At 36.9% G+C, this 20910-nt stretch overlaps 1 protein-coding gene across 9 annotated transcripts in view; it reads right to left on the bottom strand.

Annotated features, from left to right (window-relative positions):
- Positions 1-1906: 1906 nt before the first annotated feature.
- The window catches only part of PLAG1 (PLAG1 zinc finger), a 58756-nt gene continuing 39752 nt past the window's right edge, over positions 1907-20910 (bottom strand). For 4 of the 9 annotated variants that reach the window (XM_045004801.1, XM_045004803.1, XM_045004804.1 and 1 more), the window contains 3 exons: positions 9622-9721; positions 6414-6772; positions 1907-5868 (listed from right to left, as the gene is read on the bottom strand). In XM_045004801.1, the coding sequence (XP_044860736.1) occupies positions 4605-5868; positions 6414-6655 (1506 nt within the window). In that variant the 5' untranslated portion in view covers positions 6656-6772; positions 9622-9721 and the 3' untranslated portion in view covers positions 1907-4604. Of the gene's footprint in view, positions 5869-6413; positions 6773-9621; positions 9722-17455; positions 17530-20696; positions 20738-20910 lie in introns of those variants that run through there. The other 5 variants (XM_045004798.1, XM_045004799.1, XM_045004800.1 and 2 more) reach the window with 3 other exon arrangements.

Raw genomic sequence — 20910 nt, 5'->3', positions numbered from 1 at the left:
TAAAGTACATATACATGATAAGCAATTCAATTTCCCATATCACAGGATAGCAATTTTAAATGCAAGAAACATATACAAATTCAGTCTGGAATGCAGGGGTGGTTTTTTTTGTTTGTTTTTTTGCTTTCTATTTTTGACTCAATCTTTATCATTAAAACATTTTAGCATACAAGTCCAAACATTTTTTTCCCCCACTAGCCAAAAATACAATTTCAGCAATCCAAGTCAGGTTCAGGTGCGTCATCCATTCCCCAATATAGTTTTCCCAGTTTTTGTCTAAATTCAAAGGGCTCTTAGCAACATACAGTATGTTCTTCACTCCACACCATAGAAAAAGCCCACATTTCATTTTAACTAACAGTCATCCTCTAGTTTTGTGAACAAAAGTCGGGCTTGTCTGGGTATACATTTGCATGTCCAAGATTTTCCTTTTGCAAGTGCATATGAATACATTGTGGTGTTGTACAAAGTTCATTAATGACAAATTAAGTCACAGTATAAAAATATATCGTATACCTACAGGTCTAGTATAGTCTTTTTTCTAGGGGTAAAAGTACATCTGAATGAGACAGAAAGGTTTGTAGCACCATGAGAGGAGTTGTATCCCAAGTTACATTAGCAGCATGATCCAATATAACAATATTGCAGGAGTGTTTCTGAGAAGATAAACATTCATTCTGGTTCAACTGTACCACTGAAGCTTATACTGAAAAGTGTTTACATATGATTAGCAATAGTTCTGTGTCACTTCCAGGGCTAGATAACTGCTATCAAAAAACACTGCCTTCCAACAAAGTAAGACACCCTTATTGTATAAGGGCTTTGGGACTTTCCAGATACACTTTTGAACTAGAATGCATTACTTTATTTTGACTTTTTGTGTAATGTTAAATAGATGGTGGTTTTAGTTGTACACTAGGAGGATTGCAGGATGGGTAGCTGAGTGTCTACACAGTTTATAGCAAAGTACATTTCATAGGCCTTCTATAGACTGAAAAGTATGTAGAATGAGCTGCTAAACCAGTGTATGAGACAAACAGACATAATCAAGGGTGCAGTCCTGCTTCCCTTTAATTTAATGGTGTAAGATCAGGCCCTATGTTTACTTCAGACAGCAGCATAGCTAAGATAGGATATTTTAAAATTCGATGACAGTTTACCATCCAAAACTCCAGAGTGCACAGTTTATAATTGGTGAGGAACGCATGACTAATTTTTTTTATTGGTGTTAAAAATGGCAGTAGAAGACAGTGTAGTTTGAAACATGTAAACCTAGTTAAAAACCATTGTAAAAGCCTTAAGAAAGACACACTGGTTTTGTGCAATATAGCAAATTGATAAGAAAACACTGTAAAAATGTACCTGTTTAAAATTACGTCTACCATTTTGTACACAAAGCATTATACCAAAGTCCTACATATATGTAATCTAATGGCACTTGAAACAAGTTATAATAAAAGTTTTTATAATAAAAAGCATAACCTGTAAGAAATTTTCTTAAAAGGTTTAGGGTTTCTTTTTGAAAGTGCTATATCTTGTAATATGTGTAACATAGAGGTTGAACAAGCTTTATTTTAAAAAATATTGGCCTATAATACATGTATAGCTCACTAGGCAAATGATCCTGAAAATATGTACTCTTAACATTCATTATTAGCTTAATAAGCAATCAGCTCTGGCTCATGTTTCAGTCAGTATATGGTTTTTAAAAACCGCTACTGTGAAATTAACAATAAATCACTCTATTCCACAATTTACTACTAAATAAAGCACAAGCAACAAGTACACAAAAATATATGTATTTAAAAAAAGACATACTAGAAGTTTAAAAGTTGCACAAAGAGTGGTGCATGATCAGCCAGCCTCCCTCCCTCCCCTCCCCTGAAAAAATAAAAATCAACTCGGTAACAAGAAAGTAGGGTTTAAAAACTGACATTTTAATAGTGGCCAATAATAATTCTGCCTAAAATATACTCTAAAGCACTAATGTGTTAATATTGCTTACAGTGTCAATCTGCTTCCACATATTCATACATCCTAGTTCAGTAGCAAACATACATCATGTAGCCACCAACTGAAGCCCTGACTGAATGAGGTTCAATATCTTGTCTGAGGTCCCTATTTCTGAAGTGAAATGTCAATCCCTTTTTACAAAGCTAAGGCACTACCATTAGTAGTAAAGATTCTGGTTATATACTAAGAAAAAGGATGCTGGCAAAAAAAAAAATTTCAATCAAGTCTAATCAGAACTAAAACTGATAAACAAATGGCACTTTTTCTAAATGCTAGATACACACCACTTCCATCCCCTTAAGTAATGGGATAGGTCTGTCAGAATGTTCTGTGTTGGCAGTTAAGATTAAACTAATTTGCAACACTAACAAGTGGCCTTCCCTGCTGCCAGACTAACAATTCACTGTAGTTCTGAAATTGGTGATATGCATATTCATTTTCCAACAGCTGCGTATATTGACAAACACAACCTAATGGAATTGTCTGTCTCGAATCGCCTTTTCTGGGTGACAAATGTGGCTATGAAGGGTATGATTCTGTGAGATTCTGTGCACCCAAAACTTTTCAGAAGTTGAAGATGCTCAGTTCCACATACAATATGGCCCATTAAGGGAATGGAATCCATTTATCTTCAGCTCAAACTGGTTAAACAAGATCCAGAATAAAGTAACTTCTTTCCACTTGCTTTTTATCTTATGCTTGCTGGTTTAAACTAGTATTAAAGTGTTTCTGTTCTGTTTATTTTGTGCTCTTTTCACACAATGTTTTTCTTTCCTTAAAATGCTTGGGGTGGAGGGAGGAGGAAGCAATACTGAACACATCATTCAACTAAAGATGTAGGTAAGCAATCTGTTTCATAGAAACTAAAGGAAGCAGTCATGAAGCAGAGCTAAAGTCCACTTTGAGATAATATGCTCCTAAACTCAACATCTAGGAGTAGTTTGCAGAATTTGAAAAGGTATTATCCTTATTAATACATCCTTATTTTAATGCCTTTGGAACACAAACACATTTATAAAAACATTATCTTTCAGTAATAAAATTTAAATACATATAAGTATAAAATAGTAAAACTACACCTGCATATTGCTCCTAGAGAAAAAAAAAGTAGGAGCTAATGATAAAATACTGGGAGCAAAAGCTCCTTCAATGGGAGCAACTTTTGTTTCTGTGAAGTATATTTATTTTAACCACTTAAAACCTTGTATGCATCCTCACTACTGAGTGATACTAATGTATTTCATTTTTATTTTTTAATTCCTTATCCAAAAATGACAAGGAAAATGAATATTAGTATTGCGTTAAAGCAAATCTAGCTTGCATTTACACATCACAGTTATTTCTCTTTTGGTTATTAGGGGTATATCAGATTAGGTAAAAGTGGTGTAAGCAATATGCTTTTACTTCACTCCTAAGAGTCCTGTCTTTAAACCTTGGCAATGGGCAAAAAGTCCCTAGCCAAGTACCCAGGTGTAGTAAGTGTGATTAACATTTAACTTGTCGCTTAGGAGGACATAACACACCACGTCACACAACTGAAAAGATCCACTCCACTTTAAAAAATGAAAATTGATATCTGCAAATTTACATTCACTCTCTGACTGCAGACTCACATTGAACTGACACTAGATATAAAACTTCTGGCTGGACTTGACCCACACTTTGGCTGTGGCAGCTGGGAAAGACTGATGCCTACAGATGTGAATATAAAATCTGAAGACTCCTATGCAGTACTTTTTCTATACTACTCAAAAGAAAAACAGCAAGTTAAGAATTAAATAAAAAATTGTGACAAAACATTCTGCACTACTAAATTACAAAACTCCTATATTTCAGGGTCAGCCATTAATTTTGCCTCTTTTCCCTTCACCAGAGTCACAAAAAACACAACAGTTCCAATTTTAACTTGACACATTGGCCAATTAAGCAAGAATAATTTTGTCGATGAGTAATTAAGTTAAATTGCTTCTTATCCAATCTTGATACAGGGAGCAACAATTTAAGCCAGAAAATAGTAAGTTCTTAATACCTTTCATAATGACTTTAAGTCAAAATGAAAAGTATGTACACATTTCCAACAAGGAAGTTTGAATTCTATACTAATTTAAAAAAAAATATTTCAGATTATGGACCAGATAAGATACCACCATTTAGTTCATTTGAAGATCTTCAGGAAGCTGTGTGTAAAATTAAAACCTAGGATTCTATTACAAAATGCACAAAATGTAAAACGGTCGAGCTACCATTTACTTGGCAAAACAGAATGACTGATACATTTGAAAAAAGTTTTAAACAAGGGGTGTGTGTGAAAGTTTAGTAGGAATTGCTTTCTATTTTTTTTATCAGTGTGTCAATTAGCAGTGAAAATTCAAACAATACATTGAGACTTTTTTAAAAAACCAAAGTAAACACAGTTGAGAATAAAACACTTTCAAAACATGTAAAAGTTAATTTAAATGTCTTACTGGCTTCATGAGATTGGTACTGTACAAAAGCAGAGGATTTGTAATGTCTTATAGTAGGCACTAAGTTAAAAATGATTACCTAAGGCATTTCTACAAATAGACAGTAATAAGCCAGCTTTGTACATCCTATTGGAAAGCTTGATGAAAACGTGGTAGGGTGGTGGTTGTGCTTAGACTACTTGCGAAAGCTGCTGACAATGAGTGCAGGGACCCAAGACCTATACTATTGCTAGGATCGTGAGGATCCTGTGTTTGTGGTGGAAGTTGAGCCATTGAAGAATGTGCCTCCTCCTGTGTATAACTCATTCCAAGATTTCCCACTGAAACAGAAGGGTTATAGGGAGGGCCATTTACTGGTATGAAGCTGAACAACTGAGAAAAGTCCAACGGTTGGGTATTTAGAGGTTCACTAATGGAAACAGAGCTTTTAGAAAGGGAAACCTCCCCAGATCCATCATCTAGTGGCCCTACTTGAGGATCCAACCCTAATTTAGATGAAGATGCTTGAGAATCCTGGGATGAAGAAGGTATACCACTTTGCAACTCCATTAAGTAACTTTCAATTTCCCCTTTCAATGGCTGTTCTTTTTCAGGCATAGAAATTGCATATGAGGTAGAACTGAGTGGATATTTCAAAGATAGCTGGTGAGATGGGTGGACAGACTCCATATCTATTGGACAAGGCATTCCCAAGGGTAATGATGTGGTGACCATTTGGTGTGCAGACGCAGAACTCTGCATGGACTGAATTTGAGTGTTGTAGAGATTCAATTGCAAAGTGTTTGTAAATGGCTTTGATGTCAGCTCACTGGAAGGTAAAGACATCACTGGAAGCAGCTCATCCTTTATAGGCACAGAAACATTGCAGGTAAAGGGATCTAGAAGGTCCATTGGCTCTGTTTTGACCTTCAAAAGTTCTTGGTTGTGACTTTTCTTCATATGGCGTGTTAGGTGATCTTTCCGCCCGAATCTCTGTGCACAATACTGACAGAGGAAGTCCTTTCTTCCAGTGTGCACTACCATGTGTCTACGGACATCCTTTCGGGTGTAGAACCGACGATCACAGTGTTCACACTGGTGCTTTTTCTCCTTTACTCCACCCGATGACTTGCCTGCATGAGTTTTTAGGTGCTCCAGCAGCACTCCCGTGCTTTCAAATGTCTGCAAACATACCTTACAGGTGAGGTCACCGCTTGTTGCAGCATGCAAAGCCAGGTGACGCTTAAACCCAAGCTTGGTATTGTAGTTCTTTCCACATTCTTCACACTTAAAGGCCTCTTTGTTGGGATTGTGTGTATGTAGGTGATTCTTTAGGTGATCTTTTCGGTGAAACATTTTCTCACAATAATTACACTTGTGGGTTTTCTCAGGAGAATGAGTAGCCATATGCCTTTAAACACAGATATATTCTGTAAGTAATTATTTTGATCAAAAAGTACAAGTGTTCATTTTTTTTAATGGCAGCTAAATACTACACTAACGTTTCTTCACAACAGAATCTTTTTTAGCTGACAGCAGGACACTACAAAGATAGTTTGACAAATTTAAATATAGCAAAACATGAACATTACATTTAAATTGACACTTTAGTTTTTGGTGGTTTTAGCTACTGGAACACGGATATGGGCAAGTATGAAAGTACTTGTGTAAATGTCCATAGCCAAAATTTTCTCAGTCCACACACTTTTCTTGTTGCAACTCCTAATACAAATGAAAATTCTATTCTCATGTATAAAAACAAACCCAAAGACATTAACTGGTAAACTTACATACTGTAATTTAGAATTCTAGAAACAAACCAATGTCTACTTTAATTAACATTTCCTCTCTGCAAATCAGCTGAAGAATGTGTACACAAATATATACTTTTACAAGGCTTAAAATGGCCAACATAAAATAGATAATATAATCTGAAAGATAAATAGAGTTTAATACCTTAGTAATTTGTACTTAGAAACAAAGGCCTTGGTGCAGTCTTGTTGTGTGCACTTGTAGGGCCTCTCTCCTGTGTGAGAGTATGAGTGAACCTTTAATTTCTCAACACTGTTAAAGGCCTTGTCACACAGTTGGCAAGGAAAGTTTTTTCTTGGTTTGGTTTCACCACGCTTACGTTTCCCTGAAGGGACTTTCTGGGTATCTCTTACTTCTGACAAATCACCAGGGATGACAGTGGCCATCGCAGCCTAAACCAGGCCTTCTTGTTGGACACTTGGGAATTGCCCAACTCCACTAAATGATTTAGCTTTAGATGGCTTCTCAAGTTTCATGTGGTCGTAAAAGAAAGCAAAAGGGGACTGGAAAAAAAAATAAGAAACAACTAGTTTGTAACTAAACTTAATTTTGAAGTTTACTTGCTATGTGATGCTTCTGAATAAAACTTAATAAAATTAGGTTCAGCTGGTCTAATGTAATACCTGTTGGCTTCTTTATGCTATTTGTCACAATTCTTAAAATGCATTGCTCAGGATGAACAGATCCACATGTGCCCTGACACTACACCTTGTAACTTTTCCTTAGGGCACTGATGGAGAATAGCAATGTTTCAGAAAGATTACAGAAGGCATCAAAAATAACTTTACTCAAAACTATACAGATAAAGCTGACTTTTGGCAGCTGCAGATTTTGCAAGGGATTAAACTGTACTTGTGTATATATAAATAAAGTATACACAATGTTCCAGTTAATGCCTAGTGAAATTTTCCTGCAACTGTATACTGTACTAAGTCAAAATTGATATGAATAAAGATATCTATAAATTAGGCTTTTTTCAGCTCAACACTGGAAATATCCATCCTCCCCAAACAATTCCTACATCATAAAATAGAGAAAATGTTGAGAGTTGGATTAGATCAAGATGGAAACACTTATTCATTCATTCTAGCAGGATCACAATCTAGCTTGCGGTATTAAGATCTATGAAATACATGAGAAACCCACTCAGGAGGAGGTCTATCCCATTGAAATTGTCTGTTGGAAAGAGTAGCTCTGAATTCTTAATCTGGTAATATACGGTAGCAACTGATTTTTGGTGATCTCACAGTGTTTTACAATCTTTTATTGCCAAAAGTACTACAGCACTATTTTAAACATCAAAACTCAACTGCGATTTGAAATACCAAAGGATCCAGTGTGACATAGATCAAAAGCTGGATCTACAACAGCATGGTAAAAGGCAGCATGAGAACACCAGAATGAATGACAGAGTTCAATATAAAAGGCAGGCAGGATTTGAAGGAGTTGAATTTGGCATTTCTATCGCAATGAGTAATTTCCAGTTTTTGAAAATCCAATGCACAAGTACCATCAGCTCAGGAATTCTGGCTGAGCAACTGTTCTAGATGCAATTTTGCCACAGACACCAGAGGTCGTTGTCAATAGCCTGAGCTGATGGTTTTGAAGTGCAGCTCTCTGTTGGCATTGGAGGGCACTATTCCCAAGCTTGCTGCCTCCTTCAGTATCTCAGCTCCCTGCTGTGTGCTTCGGCATGCTTGTAGCTTAAAAGAAGCAGCTGTTGGGACAGGTGGGGAAGAGCAGCCAGGAGTCAGGCAAAGAGCACCAGGCAACAGCTGCTCCAAGCTAATGCCCCCTCCCCTAGTGAACAAAATGAACTGTCCCTAGCTGGCGGTGAAGGGAGGATAGCTAGCTTCCAAGGCAGCCTGTCCCCTGGATCAGCTGTCCTCTCCTCCCCATTGCCACTGGGCTTCCGTTTAGGGGACAATGAGGTAGCAAACATTGCTTGGAAAAGGGACTTGAGAACAATCCCCAAGTGAAATGGGGTTTCAGCTTGAAGAGAAAAGCAGAGGGACCTTGCAAAAGTGTCCAGGACATACCACTTAGGAGAGCCAGAGAGAGCGTGAAGGAAATTGTCTCTCCTGTTGGTCAGGAGGAAAAGAAAGAAAGGGTCCTCCTTAAAACGTGTGTTCATTTTATGTACATTTCAGATTGAATTTTAAACCGAAAATGCATTGAGTGTGTCTGCATATGCCTCCTCTCTTAAAGGGCAAAAACATGAATTGACAGACCAAGAAGGTATTATTCTATTTTTTAAATCTCATGATATTTTTGCTGTTGTGCTTTTTTAATTTGAAGGATTAGCAACACTGCAACCTTAAACCATCAGACTGAAAATTTATTATAAAGCTGTATGAGTGGTTAACTACAGCATTATTTTTTTTAAGTTAACCAGTAACGGAAGAGAGGTGTCTTCAAGAATGGTGATTCTTCAAGAGTTGCCTCCATACATTCACACTCATGAGATGGGAGCATTGGGAACCAATTCCTGAGTGGGAACGTACCTAGACATCAAAGAAGAAGCTTAGTTTCAGCCCTCCTCCCCTATCAAATGATGAAATGAATCAGTCAATTGGAAACTTGAGGCCAAATTCTTCTTCACTTACATAAGGGTAAAAGCCCAGACCAATTTTTCCATGACTTAACTGAGTTATTTCTGATTTATACTGATATGAGAGAAGGATCTGGCCCAGCAACTTTAAAGTTTGGTAAATCTTTTTGTCCACAAATTTAACTTAAGTCCCTTTTCCCCCCTTCAAAGCCTCCAGTTCTCTAACCTCTGTCTCAAAAATAAAATCACAGAATGCTGAAAAGGATCAAGCAGAGTTAATAATGTTTAATTTTCCTATGATCCAAACGAATTAAGATGATTTTGAATTCATTGTGCTAAAAACGTACCCAATATGCATTGTTAAAACAAATTAAGAGTGGATTTGACCCTATGATTAGGATAGTGATTTGTTTAAAAATGTTGTTCTGATTGCTATTCCTAGGGTATTTTCAATAGTTAATGAAGAACTTCAGAATTATCTTTCAATATAAAAAAAATTTCACTTTTCACCTGTGGATGTATAGACTGAGCAATGAAGACAAAGTTTAAAAACACTGATGCTCAAATATTACATTTTCCGAAGACCAGCTGAACGAATTTTATATATGAGTAAAAACGCCTGTTTGTGACTCAACATATCACTTAAAATTCTCACTCTCATTGGTGCTTTCACAACTGTAGGATGAATGATGATATACACTATCAAAATCTACTGCATTACATACATCATACATTTTATACCATTTAAAAAGAAGTGCATACTTAAAAATGAATTATGGTAGCCTTTGTTTTAATGCACACCTGATGGTAGCCCAGTAAAGTCCTCAGATTTTGGTCTTAACCAGTTCCGCTGACTCTTCTTGGAGGAAACCAGAATCCAGTACTTCCCATTTTTGCTGGTCTGAAAAACAAGGAAGAAAGAATGAATAAGACTTTAGTGAAACCAATATATTCAGAAAGGCGGAGAGGCGGGAAGAGGGACGAAAAGGGAGCAGGTGGTACAGGAAGAGAAAATTAAGGAGGTAGAGAAATAGCCCAGGTATAGAATTGGATCTAATGCTGATTAAAATTCAATGGATTTATTGCATAACAACAAGTATCAATTAATGACTAAAATTTACATAAGTCCACTTATAGAATTTCAGTTAGTTCTGCATTTGGTAGTAACAATAAAAAGAAAAGACTACATATCAGCAAAGGATTTATCTAAAAAGTAAAAGACTACTATGTATGAATGATTTGGAAATTAAATAAATCCCTGAAATATTGGGCCTAGCCTTAAAGTCCTCACACAGTACTAATCTTAAAAAAAAAAAAAAAGGCTATCTAAGAAAGGACTTCTGGATGGGCCCAACATTGCAAGAACGTAACTCTTTCATCCTGCTTAATTATACAGGAAATATCTCCTTTGAAGTTAATCTGCAAAGGGAGGAAAAAAATAACTCATTCTTTTTTGCTTCTTTATGGTGTATATAAATAAGCCATGACATTTTTTTTCTAGGGATGTCAAGCAATTAAAAAAATTAATTGCAATTAAATGCACAATCTAATGCATTGTTCAACAATAATAGAATACCATTTTATTAAATATTTTTGGATGTTTTCTACATTTTCAAAGATATTTATTTCAATTAAAACACAGAATATAAAGTGTACAGCGCTCGTTTTATATTTAATTTTGATTACAAATATATGCTCTGTAAAAAACAAAAAAAATAGTATTTTTCAATTCATCTAATACAAGTACTGTAGTGCAGTCTCTTTATCATGAAAGTTGAACTTACAAATGTAGAATTATGTACCAGAAAAACTGCATTAAAAAATAAAACAATGTAAAACTTTAGTGCCTACAAGTCCAATCAGTCCTACTTCTTGTTCAGCCAATCACTCAAACAAGTTTGTTTACATTTGCAGAAGATAATGCTGCCTGCTTCTTTTTACAATGTCACCTGAGAACAGGTGTTTGCATGGCACGGTTGTAGCTGGCGTGACAAGATATTTACATGCCAGATGCGCTTAAGAGTCATGTCCCTTGATTTTTCAACCACCATGCCAGAGGACGTGTCCATGCTGATGATGGGTTCTGCTCAATAACGATCCAAAGCAGTGGGGTCCGACATATGTTAATTTTCTTCATCTGAGTCAGATGCCACCAGCAGAAGGTTGATTTTCTTTTTTGGTGGTTTCGGTTCTGTAGTTTCCACATCAGGGTATTGCTCTTTTAAGACTTCTGGAAGCATGCTCCACACCTTGTCCCTCTTAGGTTTCAGAAGGAACTTCAGATTCTTGAATCTTGCGTTGAGTGCTGTAGCTATCTTTAGAAATTTCACATTGATATCTTCTTTGCATTTTGTGAAATTTGCAGTGAAAGTGCTCTTAAAATGAACAACGTGCTGGGTCATATGAGACTGCTATAACATGAAATATATGGCGGAATGTGGGTAAAACAGGGCAGGAGACATACAATTCTCACCCAAGGAATTCAATCACAAATTTAACTAACATTTTTTTTTTAAATGAGCGTCATCAGCATGGAAGCATGTCCTCTGGAACGATGGCAGAAGCACGAAGAGGCATATGAATCTTTAGTACATCTGGCACGTAAATATCTTGCGATGCCAGCTACATCAGTGTCATGTGAACACCTGTTCTCACTTTCAGGTGACATAGGCAGCATTATCTCCCATAAATGTAAACAAACTTGTTTCTCTTAGCGATTGGCTGAATAAGAAGTAGGACTGAGAAGACTTGTAGGGTCTAAAGTTTTACATGGTTTTGTTTTTGAGTACAGTTATGTAACAAAAAAAATCTAAATTCATAAGTTGCACTTTCACGATAAAGAGATTGCACTATGGTACTTGAATGGGGTGAATTGAAAAATACTATTTCTTTTGCTTATCATTTTTACAGTGCAAATATTTGTAATAAAAATAAATACAAAGTGAGCCCTGTACACTTAGTATTCTGTGTTGTATTTGAAATCAATATATTTGAAAATGCAGAAAAAACATTCAAAAATATTTAATAAATTTCTATTGGTATTCTATTGTTTAACAGTGCAATTAATTTTTTTAATTGAGATTAATTTTAGTTAATCATCTGAATTAATTGTGATTAATCGACAGCCTTAGTTTTTTCCTTATAAATATCAAATCTCTCTTCCTGTTTCTTACTGCAAGGCTTCCTGAATGATAATGATGTACTGCAAGCTTACTCAATCCCTAACTGTAAGGACGAGGTGTCGAATCTCTCATCTGTTTTAGTTAAGTAGGTATGAAGCCCCATGTTTTCTGTGGCACACTGTCCCTGAAAATTCTGTGACAGGAACCCCAGGAATTATGTAGCACTGTCTCATACCAAACCTTCTCCCTCTGTACTACCTTGTCCACTCCAGTACAGTATTCTTTATTCGGGTATCCAATTCAACTTCACACAACCCCAACTTTCACTGTGCTGCAAAGTTTTGTATGGAAAATGCATAACTGCATTAAAAAGTACTTGGGGGAGGGGGGCGGAGGAGAGACTGAAGGTTGCTGACACCTGGAAAGGAATATTCGGGGCGTTTCATATCTAGGAAGGTGGGAGAAGCATTTTGGTATGAAAAGGGCAGCTGAAACTTTTGGTACAAAGGAGGGAATACAGCTCTTCTTTCCCACTCTTTCAAGCATAGGTTACTTTAAAGGTGGGGAACAAGATTTAAATTCCTCATTTCCAATCCACGTAGACCTTTACAACCAGCTACTCTAACTTTACCCTGTATTAACATCTGACATTACCAAGAACCAGGAAGAGAGTACGTTAAAGGGAGAGATAGCTCAGTGGTTTGAGCATTGGCCTGCTAAACCCAGAGTTGTGAGTTCAATCCTTGAGGGGGCCACATCAGGATCTGGGGCAAAAATCAGTACTTGGTTCTGCTAGTGGAGGCAGGGGGCTGGATTTGATGACCTTTCAAGGTCCCTTCTAGTTCTAGGAGATGGGTATATCTCCAATTATTATAAAAAATATATATAATCTACTAAAATGATCTGCAGTGAAATAGTTAACAGCTCTCTGCTATCAGAGCTATTGTATCAAGCTGTCTGCAGACAAAAGCAGATATAATTGCATAGATTTACAGAGAAAATAAAATGCACTTCTGAAAGTAGTGAATGCTATAGAGAAGGTAAGTCAGGTGCACTTATTTACCCACTCTCTAAAGAACAAGAACAAGGCAATGTTCCTCCAACAAGAGGAATTTTTAAAATTAGGGCTTTCAATTAATCAGTTAACTCACAAAAATGGATCACGATTAACTGCAGTTTTAATCGCACTGTTAAACAACAGAATACCAATTGAAATTTATTAAATATTTGGGATGTTTTTCTACATTTTCAAATATATTGATTTCAATTACAACACAGAATGCAAAGTTAGAGTACTCACTTTATATTATTTTTATTACAAATATTTGCACTGTAAAAATGATAAACAAAAGAAATAGTATTTTTCAATTCACCTCATTCAAGTACCATAGTGCAATCTCTTTATCATGAAAGCTTTGATTCTAGATCACAGTGACAAGGCAAAATCATGGAGAAGAACAATTATGCTGCAACATGCATAGCTGCACAGACACATTACAGTAAGGGCTTTGTCGGAGTGTTAAACAAAAATCCTGATAATAAAATTAACTGCACTCAAATTTACCAGTTTTTACTTTCTTGGCACTGTGATGCTATAATTCTACTAGTTCTCCAATTTTTGAGAATCTTCCCAGGCAGACAAGACTTGAATTTCTAATATTTGTATTTAAAAAAAAATGGTACAAATCCCTGTTTGCCCTTTACAGGTAACTTAACAGTTTGAAAACTAATTGCATTTTAAAAACATTTTTAAATGACTTGAACTCCAAAAATCTAGGCCAAGACAATTGAATTATTTGATTGAAGAACCAGACAAGATTCCTCAATAGGGCTTGCAGCCTAAATTATTATTTCCATAGGAATTTCAATTATGTTACAAATAATTAGTTTCACTACTTCTTTAAAAAAATATTTATTTATTTTAATATAATTAGTGAGGGTTAGGTCTCCTGAATTTATGAAGGAATCTAAAGGAGATGAAAGAACCTACCAGTTTGTAAACTAGACTTCAGCAGGGGAAAGATCCAGGAAACATTAATTAGAGGTATAATAAGGATGTAATTAATGATACAAATAATGGAATTATAGCAACGTGCCATATTTGAAATATTTTTAATGGTCTGAGGAACAAAAGAACCGCTAATTAATGAGGTTGACATATTTTACTTGAACATCAGGATTCCTAGATATGCTAAAACTACAATACAAAAGAACCCTGCTTTTGTGGATTAAATACTAGTTTATATATATATATATATATATATATATATATATATATATATGTGAAACTCCGGTAAAATGGCTACATATGGGTTGGAGAAAAGAAAACAAAATCCAAGCACATGGGGAGATGAGTGGTATTTGAAATTCATTGTAGAAAATCTGAGTGAAGAATGAAAATATATATTCAATGATCCTAAGAAACAAAAACAGGAGAATGACCTATAGACAGTGAGAGATCAAATTTATGCCTCAGGCAAACTACTTAATAGATAACATATTCCTCTTCCTATTAGGGAATATATAAACATAGGTATCAAAAGTAAAACAGAGAAAATCATTCTAGAATTATATCAGGAAGTAGTGAGAGCATGTTAGCAAGTACATTACTGGATGCATAATTATGGTTGTGCTATTGTTAGTATAATATCAAGTCAGAGTAAGTACAAAATACAGGGATTTTAGAATTTCATTAATTCAAAATTACAGAATTTAAGCTTTTATTACTTGGCAAAAGAGAGATTCACAGTAGACAGAAACAGGTTGAAGTGCACAAAATTTAGGAAGAATAGGAGCTGTGTCTCTTTCAAGCTAACGACAAACAAGTAGCAAGAGAGCACCTCTCTAAGCTGAGGAAAAAGCTGGATTCAAAGTGGCAAGTAGACATTTTTCCCCCCCCACTTCGCTGGTAACATGTAGCTCGGGCTACCAAAGTTAGAATAGAAATAATCTTACAACTAGTAGTTAAGCAAGCCTTTGCCTCCAAAATCCTAAAGTTTTCTATCCTAGCCATGAAAGTATTGGCAAGTTTAAAAAAAGATATTAAGCTTGTTAAACTACAGAGCACCATCTTTTTTATATTAGAAAACAACTCATTTTTACTCTACGTTATAGCAGCATAACAATGAATACTAGCACAATGGTGTACATCACCTTTTCTGAACACAAAGAACATAAAAATTTTGCTATGCATATCTTATTTAGTTTGTGGACATGTAAGAAACGAACTTACCAAACTACCATGAGCTAATATGTTATTATTTAAAAAGCCATAATATTGAAATCTCTTTGTGTGCTTTCAATGTTTAAAATGGACCTAAGTAATTTGAAATCTTCAGAGCTCAGTTTGGGTTACTAGATACCCCAAATTATATACTGAATTAAAGGAAATGAGTTGATTATGGTTAACCAATCTGATCCCTGCAGCGTGTTATGTGGTTTTTTTTGTTTGTTTCTAGGATTTCTCTGGCACCACAGGGATGCTTTTCTGAGAACTTTGCAAAGACTATGGTGCAAACAATTTTGGAGCTGTAAACAACTCCTGTCAATGTGCCTAAAGCCTGTATACAAGTGGATTTTTATATTTCAAGATAAAATTAAAAATAATTTGCACAAATTTATGTTTAATATGGTGGAACTTTAATTCGCTAACAAAGGCAAAGAAACTGCTACTGCAGCAGCAAAATGTTATTTGCATGTATGAAAATGTCACTTTATATACAGAACAAATGATAGGCAATGGTGAATTTTGTATATGCATAAATTAGCATAACCAGAGTGCACAGTAGTAATACCAGAATCAAATTCATTTATGTAATTGATATTTTCCATTTATTATCTTTCACAAAGTGTAATACAATCTTCTCAAAATCTCTTCAGCTTCTAATAGCCATAAGCTATTCATTTCAAAAGAAGTTTTATGTACCTGTTTGAAGTTTACTGTTTGACAAGTATAATTAGGTTGCAGAGCAAGGCAAAGTGGTATAATAGGTTAGCAATAACTTTTCACTTCTTGTGAAGGGGATTCTACTCCTGACCTGGTGCTGAATGCATTCAGTAGTCAATAAAGTCAAATGACATTTTGGTTGTCAGGTTCTAGTCCATTGGTAGAAAGTGAAAATGAAATTGATGAACTCATACTAATCTTTCATTCATGCACTTTATGGCATATAGCAATAGTGGTTTTTTGCTTTTTGTTTTGTTTTTATTAAATAATTTAGCACAACTGACATGTCTCTTCTAGAGGCACCCAGAGCTGGAATTGCATGGAAAAATGCAGCTCCCAGTCATATCACTTCTCTGTGTTCATTTGAGCTGCATTCATAACCATGTGCTGAAAAGTAGAACGTACCAATGATTTTAGCAATTTCACTTTGAAAGTCTGCTATGCAGGCAGCACAAAGGAACTGGCTGTGCTGGAAAAGCTAGCAGGATGCCAAAAGGCAGGGCCAGTTTTTAAGTAGCATGGTCTGAAGAATTAAGCATGGGACTGGGAATGAGGAAAGTCTTGAATTCTAATTGCAACTCTGCCAATGATTCACCATGTGGGCAAGTCATCTTTCTGTCTCAATTTCTCCAACTGTGAAATGGGGATAATATTTACCTTCCTGCCTAACAGGGACATTGTGAGGATTAGCTATTTAATGAGCACAAAGTACTATATAAATGCTAACTAGTAGTATTGAACAGGGCAAGTACAGTACAATGCCCTACACGGGAGAGGTAGACAGACTGCTACAGAAAAAGTTCCCATATATTTGGGACAACTGTACAATTCACAAGTGATAGAAATAACACTACAAACAGAAATTAGTTTTACAACCCATGTATTGAATGTACATGATACATATAAATACAACAGTCAAAAAAAGTGTACTAAGGGCCCAGTTCTGCCCTATGTCAGATGGCAACTGAATACTTCTCTGACTTCATTAAGACTTGGTGTGCACTTAAGACTTGATGTACACTTAAAACTTACACTGACGGTGCTACAGTGCTCAGACTGTGAAAAATCCACAGCCTGAGCACTCTAGCTATGCCCATTCAGAGTGCTGTAGCTACGCCAACACACACTCCGGCATAGACACAGATAGGCTGATGGAAGAATGGTTTGCTGACCTAGCTACTGGCCCTTTGGGAAGTGGAGTTCCTACAGCAATGGAAAAACCCCTTCCATTGCTGCTGTCTGCATCTACCCTACGGGGCTATGGCAGCATAGCTATGGAATTGAAGCTATGCCCCCATAGTGCAGACATGGCCTATGACTGCCTGGGGTGCAAACTGGGGCAGGATTTGGAGAATAGTCTTGTATTTTAGTATGTTTTCTCACTGAAGCTATTCTCATTAGAACACTGCGAGAGAAAGGGTGTATGCGTGTCTAAGATTTTCAGTTGCTATGCAGCAATAAATGTCCTAAAAAACACTCCACTCTCCAAGAACCTGCTATTCTACCCAAAAAGGAAATAACTTTATAGAAAATTGATGATTTATATTAAAGAAAAATTTTCACTTACATTTATTCAAGATGGCCATTGCTACTACTGCTGGAGCTCTGATGCTGGCTGAGTATATCAAGTGACCCTATGAGCTAAAATACAGAAGCCTTAGGAGAGCATAACTAAAGATGCAGCACACTTAGGACAACTCCCCACCCCCACCCTCACCCCACACATTTTTAAAGAGTTCTCATGGCTTTTGTTGCTTTAAGTCTCAAGTAATATTCAATTAATAGTTTAATTATTTTTTTCTATTAAACTTTCGTGGCTTGAATGGGGATTAAAGGGTAGGGTTTGTAAAGAGGCTCAGGTTTCTGTTGCATGCTAAATTGCCTTTTAAAAGGTGAACAAACCACAAAGCTGGTATCAGCAAGCCTTTCTGAACAACACAGAATATAGTAAATTTTTGGCGCAATTCAGTCAAACACGTAAGTAAACCATCATCCCTATTTTCAAGCAACCACCACCCTCTTCAGCTGCTACTTATATCACCTGTGCACCCATTTCGAAGTTTGTGAAGAAACAAAAAAACTACTAGTTGCCCTAGTGCATCTGAAGTGCCTGGGAATACTTATGATACTGCACTGCTGAGAAGAGAACACAAATTTGGGTTTTAAACAAACAAACAAACGAACGACAAATGAGGGATATTTTTCATGCACTGTTTCTTTCTTTGGGAAAAGCCTTCATCCCAGCACGCAACCTGAATATATGAACTGTGCTGTGGAAAAGCTATGTAGGAGGTGAAGGAAGTAGAGTAATTCACACTCCCAGACTTTTGGATCCACTTCATGACCACTGCTGCAGATTGAGGGCTACTGTAGCCATAGCTTCCTGCTGTGCTTCCTCTGTTCCACCAAGTTGGGAAGCGGGATGGTGGAGGGATCCACATATATTAACAGGTCCCTAGTCCCTGTCACAGCCCCACCTCCTAAATCCCTCCATGACTGAGCACAGGGAGCCATCACTAAGAAGTGCTGCATGGCACACAGTGGATGCTGGCTCCCTGCCCTTTCCTGAGGAGCTGCATCCAGTCTGGCTGCATCCAGGCTGCATCCTTGTTAGGAATCCATTCCTGCTGAAGCCTGAACCAGGAACCATGGGCTCCTAATGTGACATTGCTACCTATTTCAGCTATTACAAAATCTTCACTGTTCATCAGTAGCCATGGCACCGGTATGCTCTTCAAAGTTTTCCACCACTTTAATAGAGAGATCAATGCAATAGCCCTCAATCTTGAATTGCAAAAGCCTATTTCCAAGGCTAGAAGCCACTTGTACATCCACTATTATTTATTTTGTTTTATTTTGCTATTAGCTTTTATAACACTGGGATAAACACTGAAATTATAATGCTTTTATATAATTCAGTGGTGTGCCTTCACCTAAAATACAGTGTGCATTTATAGTCACCCCATCTCCAACAGGCTCTAGCAGAAACAGAAGAGACTGAAAGCCAGGCAATAGAATGAGGTGGTGCATAAAAAAACAAAAAACAGTTCATGTTAAGAGACTGAAAAGATTGGGACTGTTTATATTAGCTAGGAGACATAACAGTATACAAAATAACTAATAGTATAGACCAAAACCAAAGAGTCACTCAATGAAATTAAAATTCAGCAAATTTAAAATAATAATAAAAAAACCTTGTTCACACTAAACAAAATTAGCCTGTGAGTTTTATTACCACAAGATATCATTATGATCAAAAGCTTATTGGGATTAAAAAAAGATTGGACATTTACATAGATAACTAGACTACCCAGAATTATAACTAAGGATTATTTTAAAAACAAGTTTTTTTTAAAAGGGCTATAAACTCTCATGCTTCAGGGCATAAACCAAATAAATGTGGGTAGGGAGGGAACTTTCCCTTGGGAAGGTTATCCCGAAACAGCCTATTGCAGGGTTTCTTGTATCTTCCTCTGAAGCATCTGGAACTGGCCACTATCAAGATAGGATGCTAGACTAGATGAAACACCAGTCTGGATTCCTGTGTCATATAATATCAACAAGTCAAATTGATGGAGTAATACCATGTAAACGTATGCATGGAACCCCAAGTAGCAGCCTCGTATCTCCCTGGAGTTTCTTTTGAGACATGCAGTTGAACCTGCCTTGGATATAGTTGAATACGTTTTAAGACCTCAGGCACTGGGATACCTGCCAGATGACAACAAATATGTATACATAATTTCATCTATTTAATCTTTCAGTAGAAATACTCTGCACTCTAGATGTATCCCTGTAGGCTATGAACAGCACACGTGTTTTACAGAAGACTTACTCCTGTACAAGTAATAACTGAGAACTCTTCTCGCATCCGAACAATGCAAACTAGCTTCTCCCAAAATGAAGACTGAATGAAGATTGAAAATCTAGATAAATTACTTACTAAAAACACTTGAAGAGTTGCACAGAACCATCTTATCCTTATGGAACAGTCGGATGGGGGGGGCGCATAGGAGATTGGATCGTGCACTCTTCACGCTTATGTGATAACTATCAAGAATGCAGCCTTTTTAAAGCAATTGTAATGAAATTAATATAGGAAATCACAAACTGAATCAGACCAGTGGTCCACCTAGACCCATATCCTAGCCAACAGTGACCAGTACTGGGGAGGAAAGCATAAGACATTCTTGAGTGGACCATTGCGGGATAATACATAATGAGATGGTAATGTTTTTGCAGATAATAAAATTGCCTAGGATTAGAGAATACTGTGACGAAATGCAGAGGGATTTAACAAAATTAATTGAATAGGTGGCAAGATGGCAGATGAAATTCAGTGTCTATAAAATGCAAGGAAAGAAATAATCTGAACTATTCTCATACCCACTGATGAGTTCTATATTAACTTTAGCCAGAGTGACAAAGTTTCTCCTCTACCTTGGTGGGTCCTGCGCTTATTGGCGGATTTGTTCGCCTCACAGATTCACCCTGTGGGTCGGAAACAGCCCAGAGACCTTCCCTTCTGGTAGAAGCCACAGTCCAGGTCAATTCCTCCTGTGCTTGATCAGGAGTTGGGAGGTTTGGGGGGAACCTGGGCCTGCCCTCTACTCCGAGTTCCAGCCCAGGGCCCTGTGGACTGCAGCCGTCTGGAGTGCCTCCTGGTACAGTTGTGCGACAGCTACAACTCCCTGGGCTACTTCCCCATGGCCTCCTCCCAACACCTTCTTTGTCCTCACCACCAGACCTTCCTCCTGGTGTCTGATAACACTTGTACTTCTCAGTCCTCCAGCAGTGTGCCTACTCACTCTCAGCTTCTTGCACACCTCTTGCTCCCAGTTCCTCGCACGCACTTCCTCTCCTCTGGCTCCCTTTGGCCTGACTGGAGTGAGCCCTTGTATAGCATCAGAGGGGCCTTAATTAGAGTCAGGTGCTTAACAGCCTCACCTGACTCTTAGCAGGTTAATTGGAGTCAGGTGTTCTAATTAGCCTGGAGCAGCCCCTGCTCTGGTCACTCAGGGA

The sequence above is a fragment of the Mauremys mutica genome, chromosome 2 (genome assembly GCF_020497125.1).
Source record: "Mauremys mutica isolate MM-2020 ecotype Southern chromosome 2, ASM2049712v1, whole genome shotgun sequence".
NCBI classification, from domain to species: Eukaryota; Metazoa; Chordata; order Testudines; family Geoemydidae; genus Mauremys; species Mauremys mutica.
Note: the sequence above shows the minus strand (reverse complement) of the source record. Positions and strands in the feature narration are given on the sequence as shown.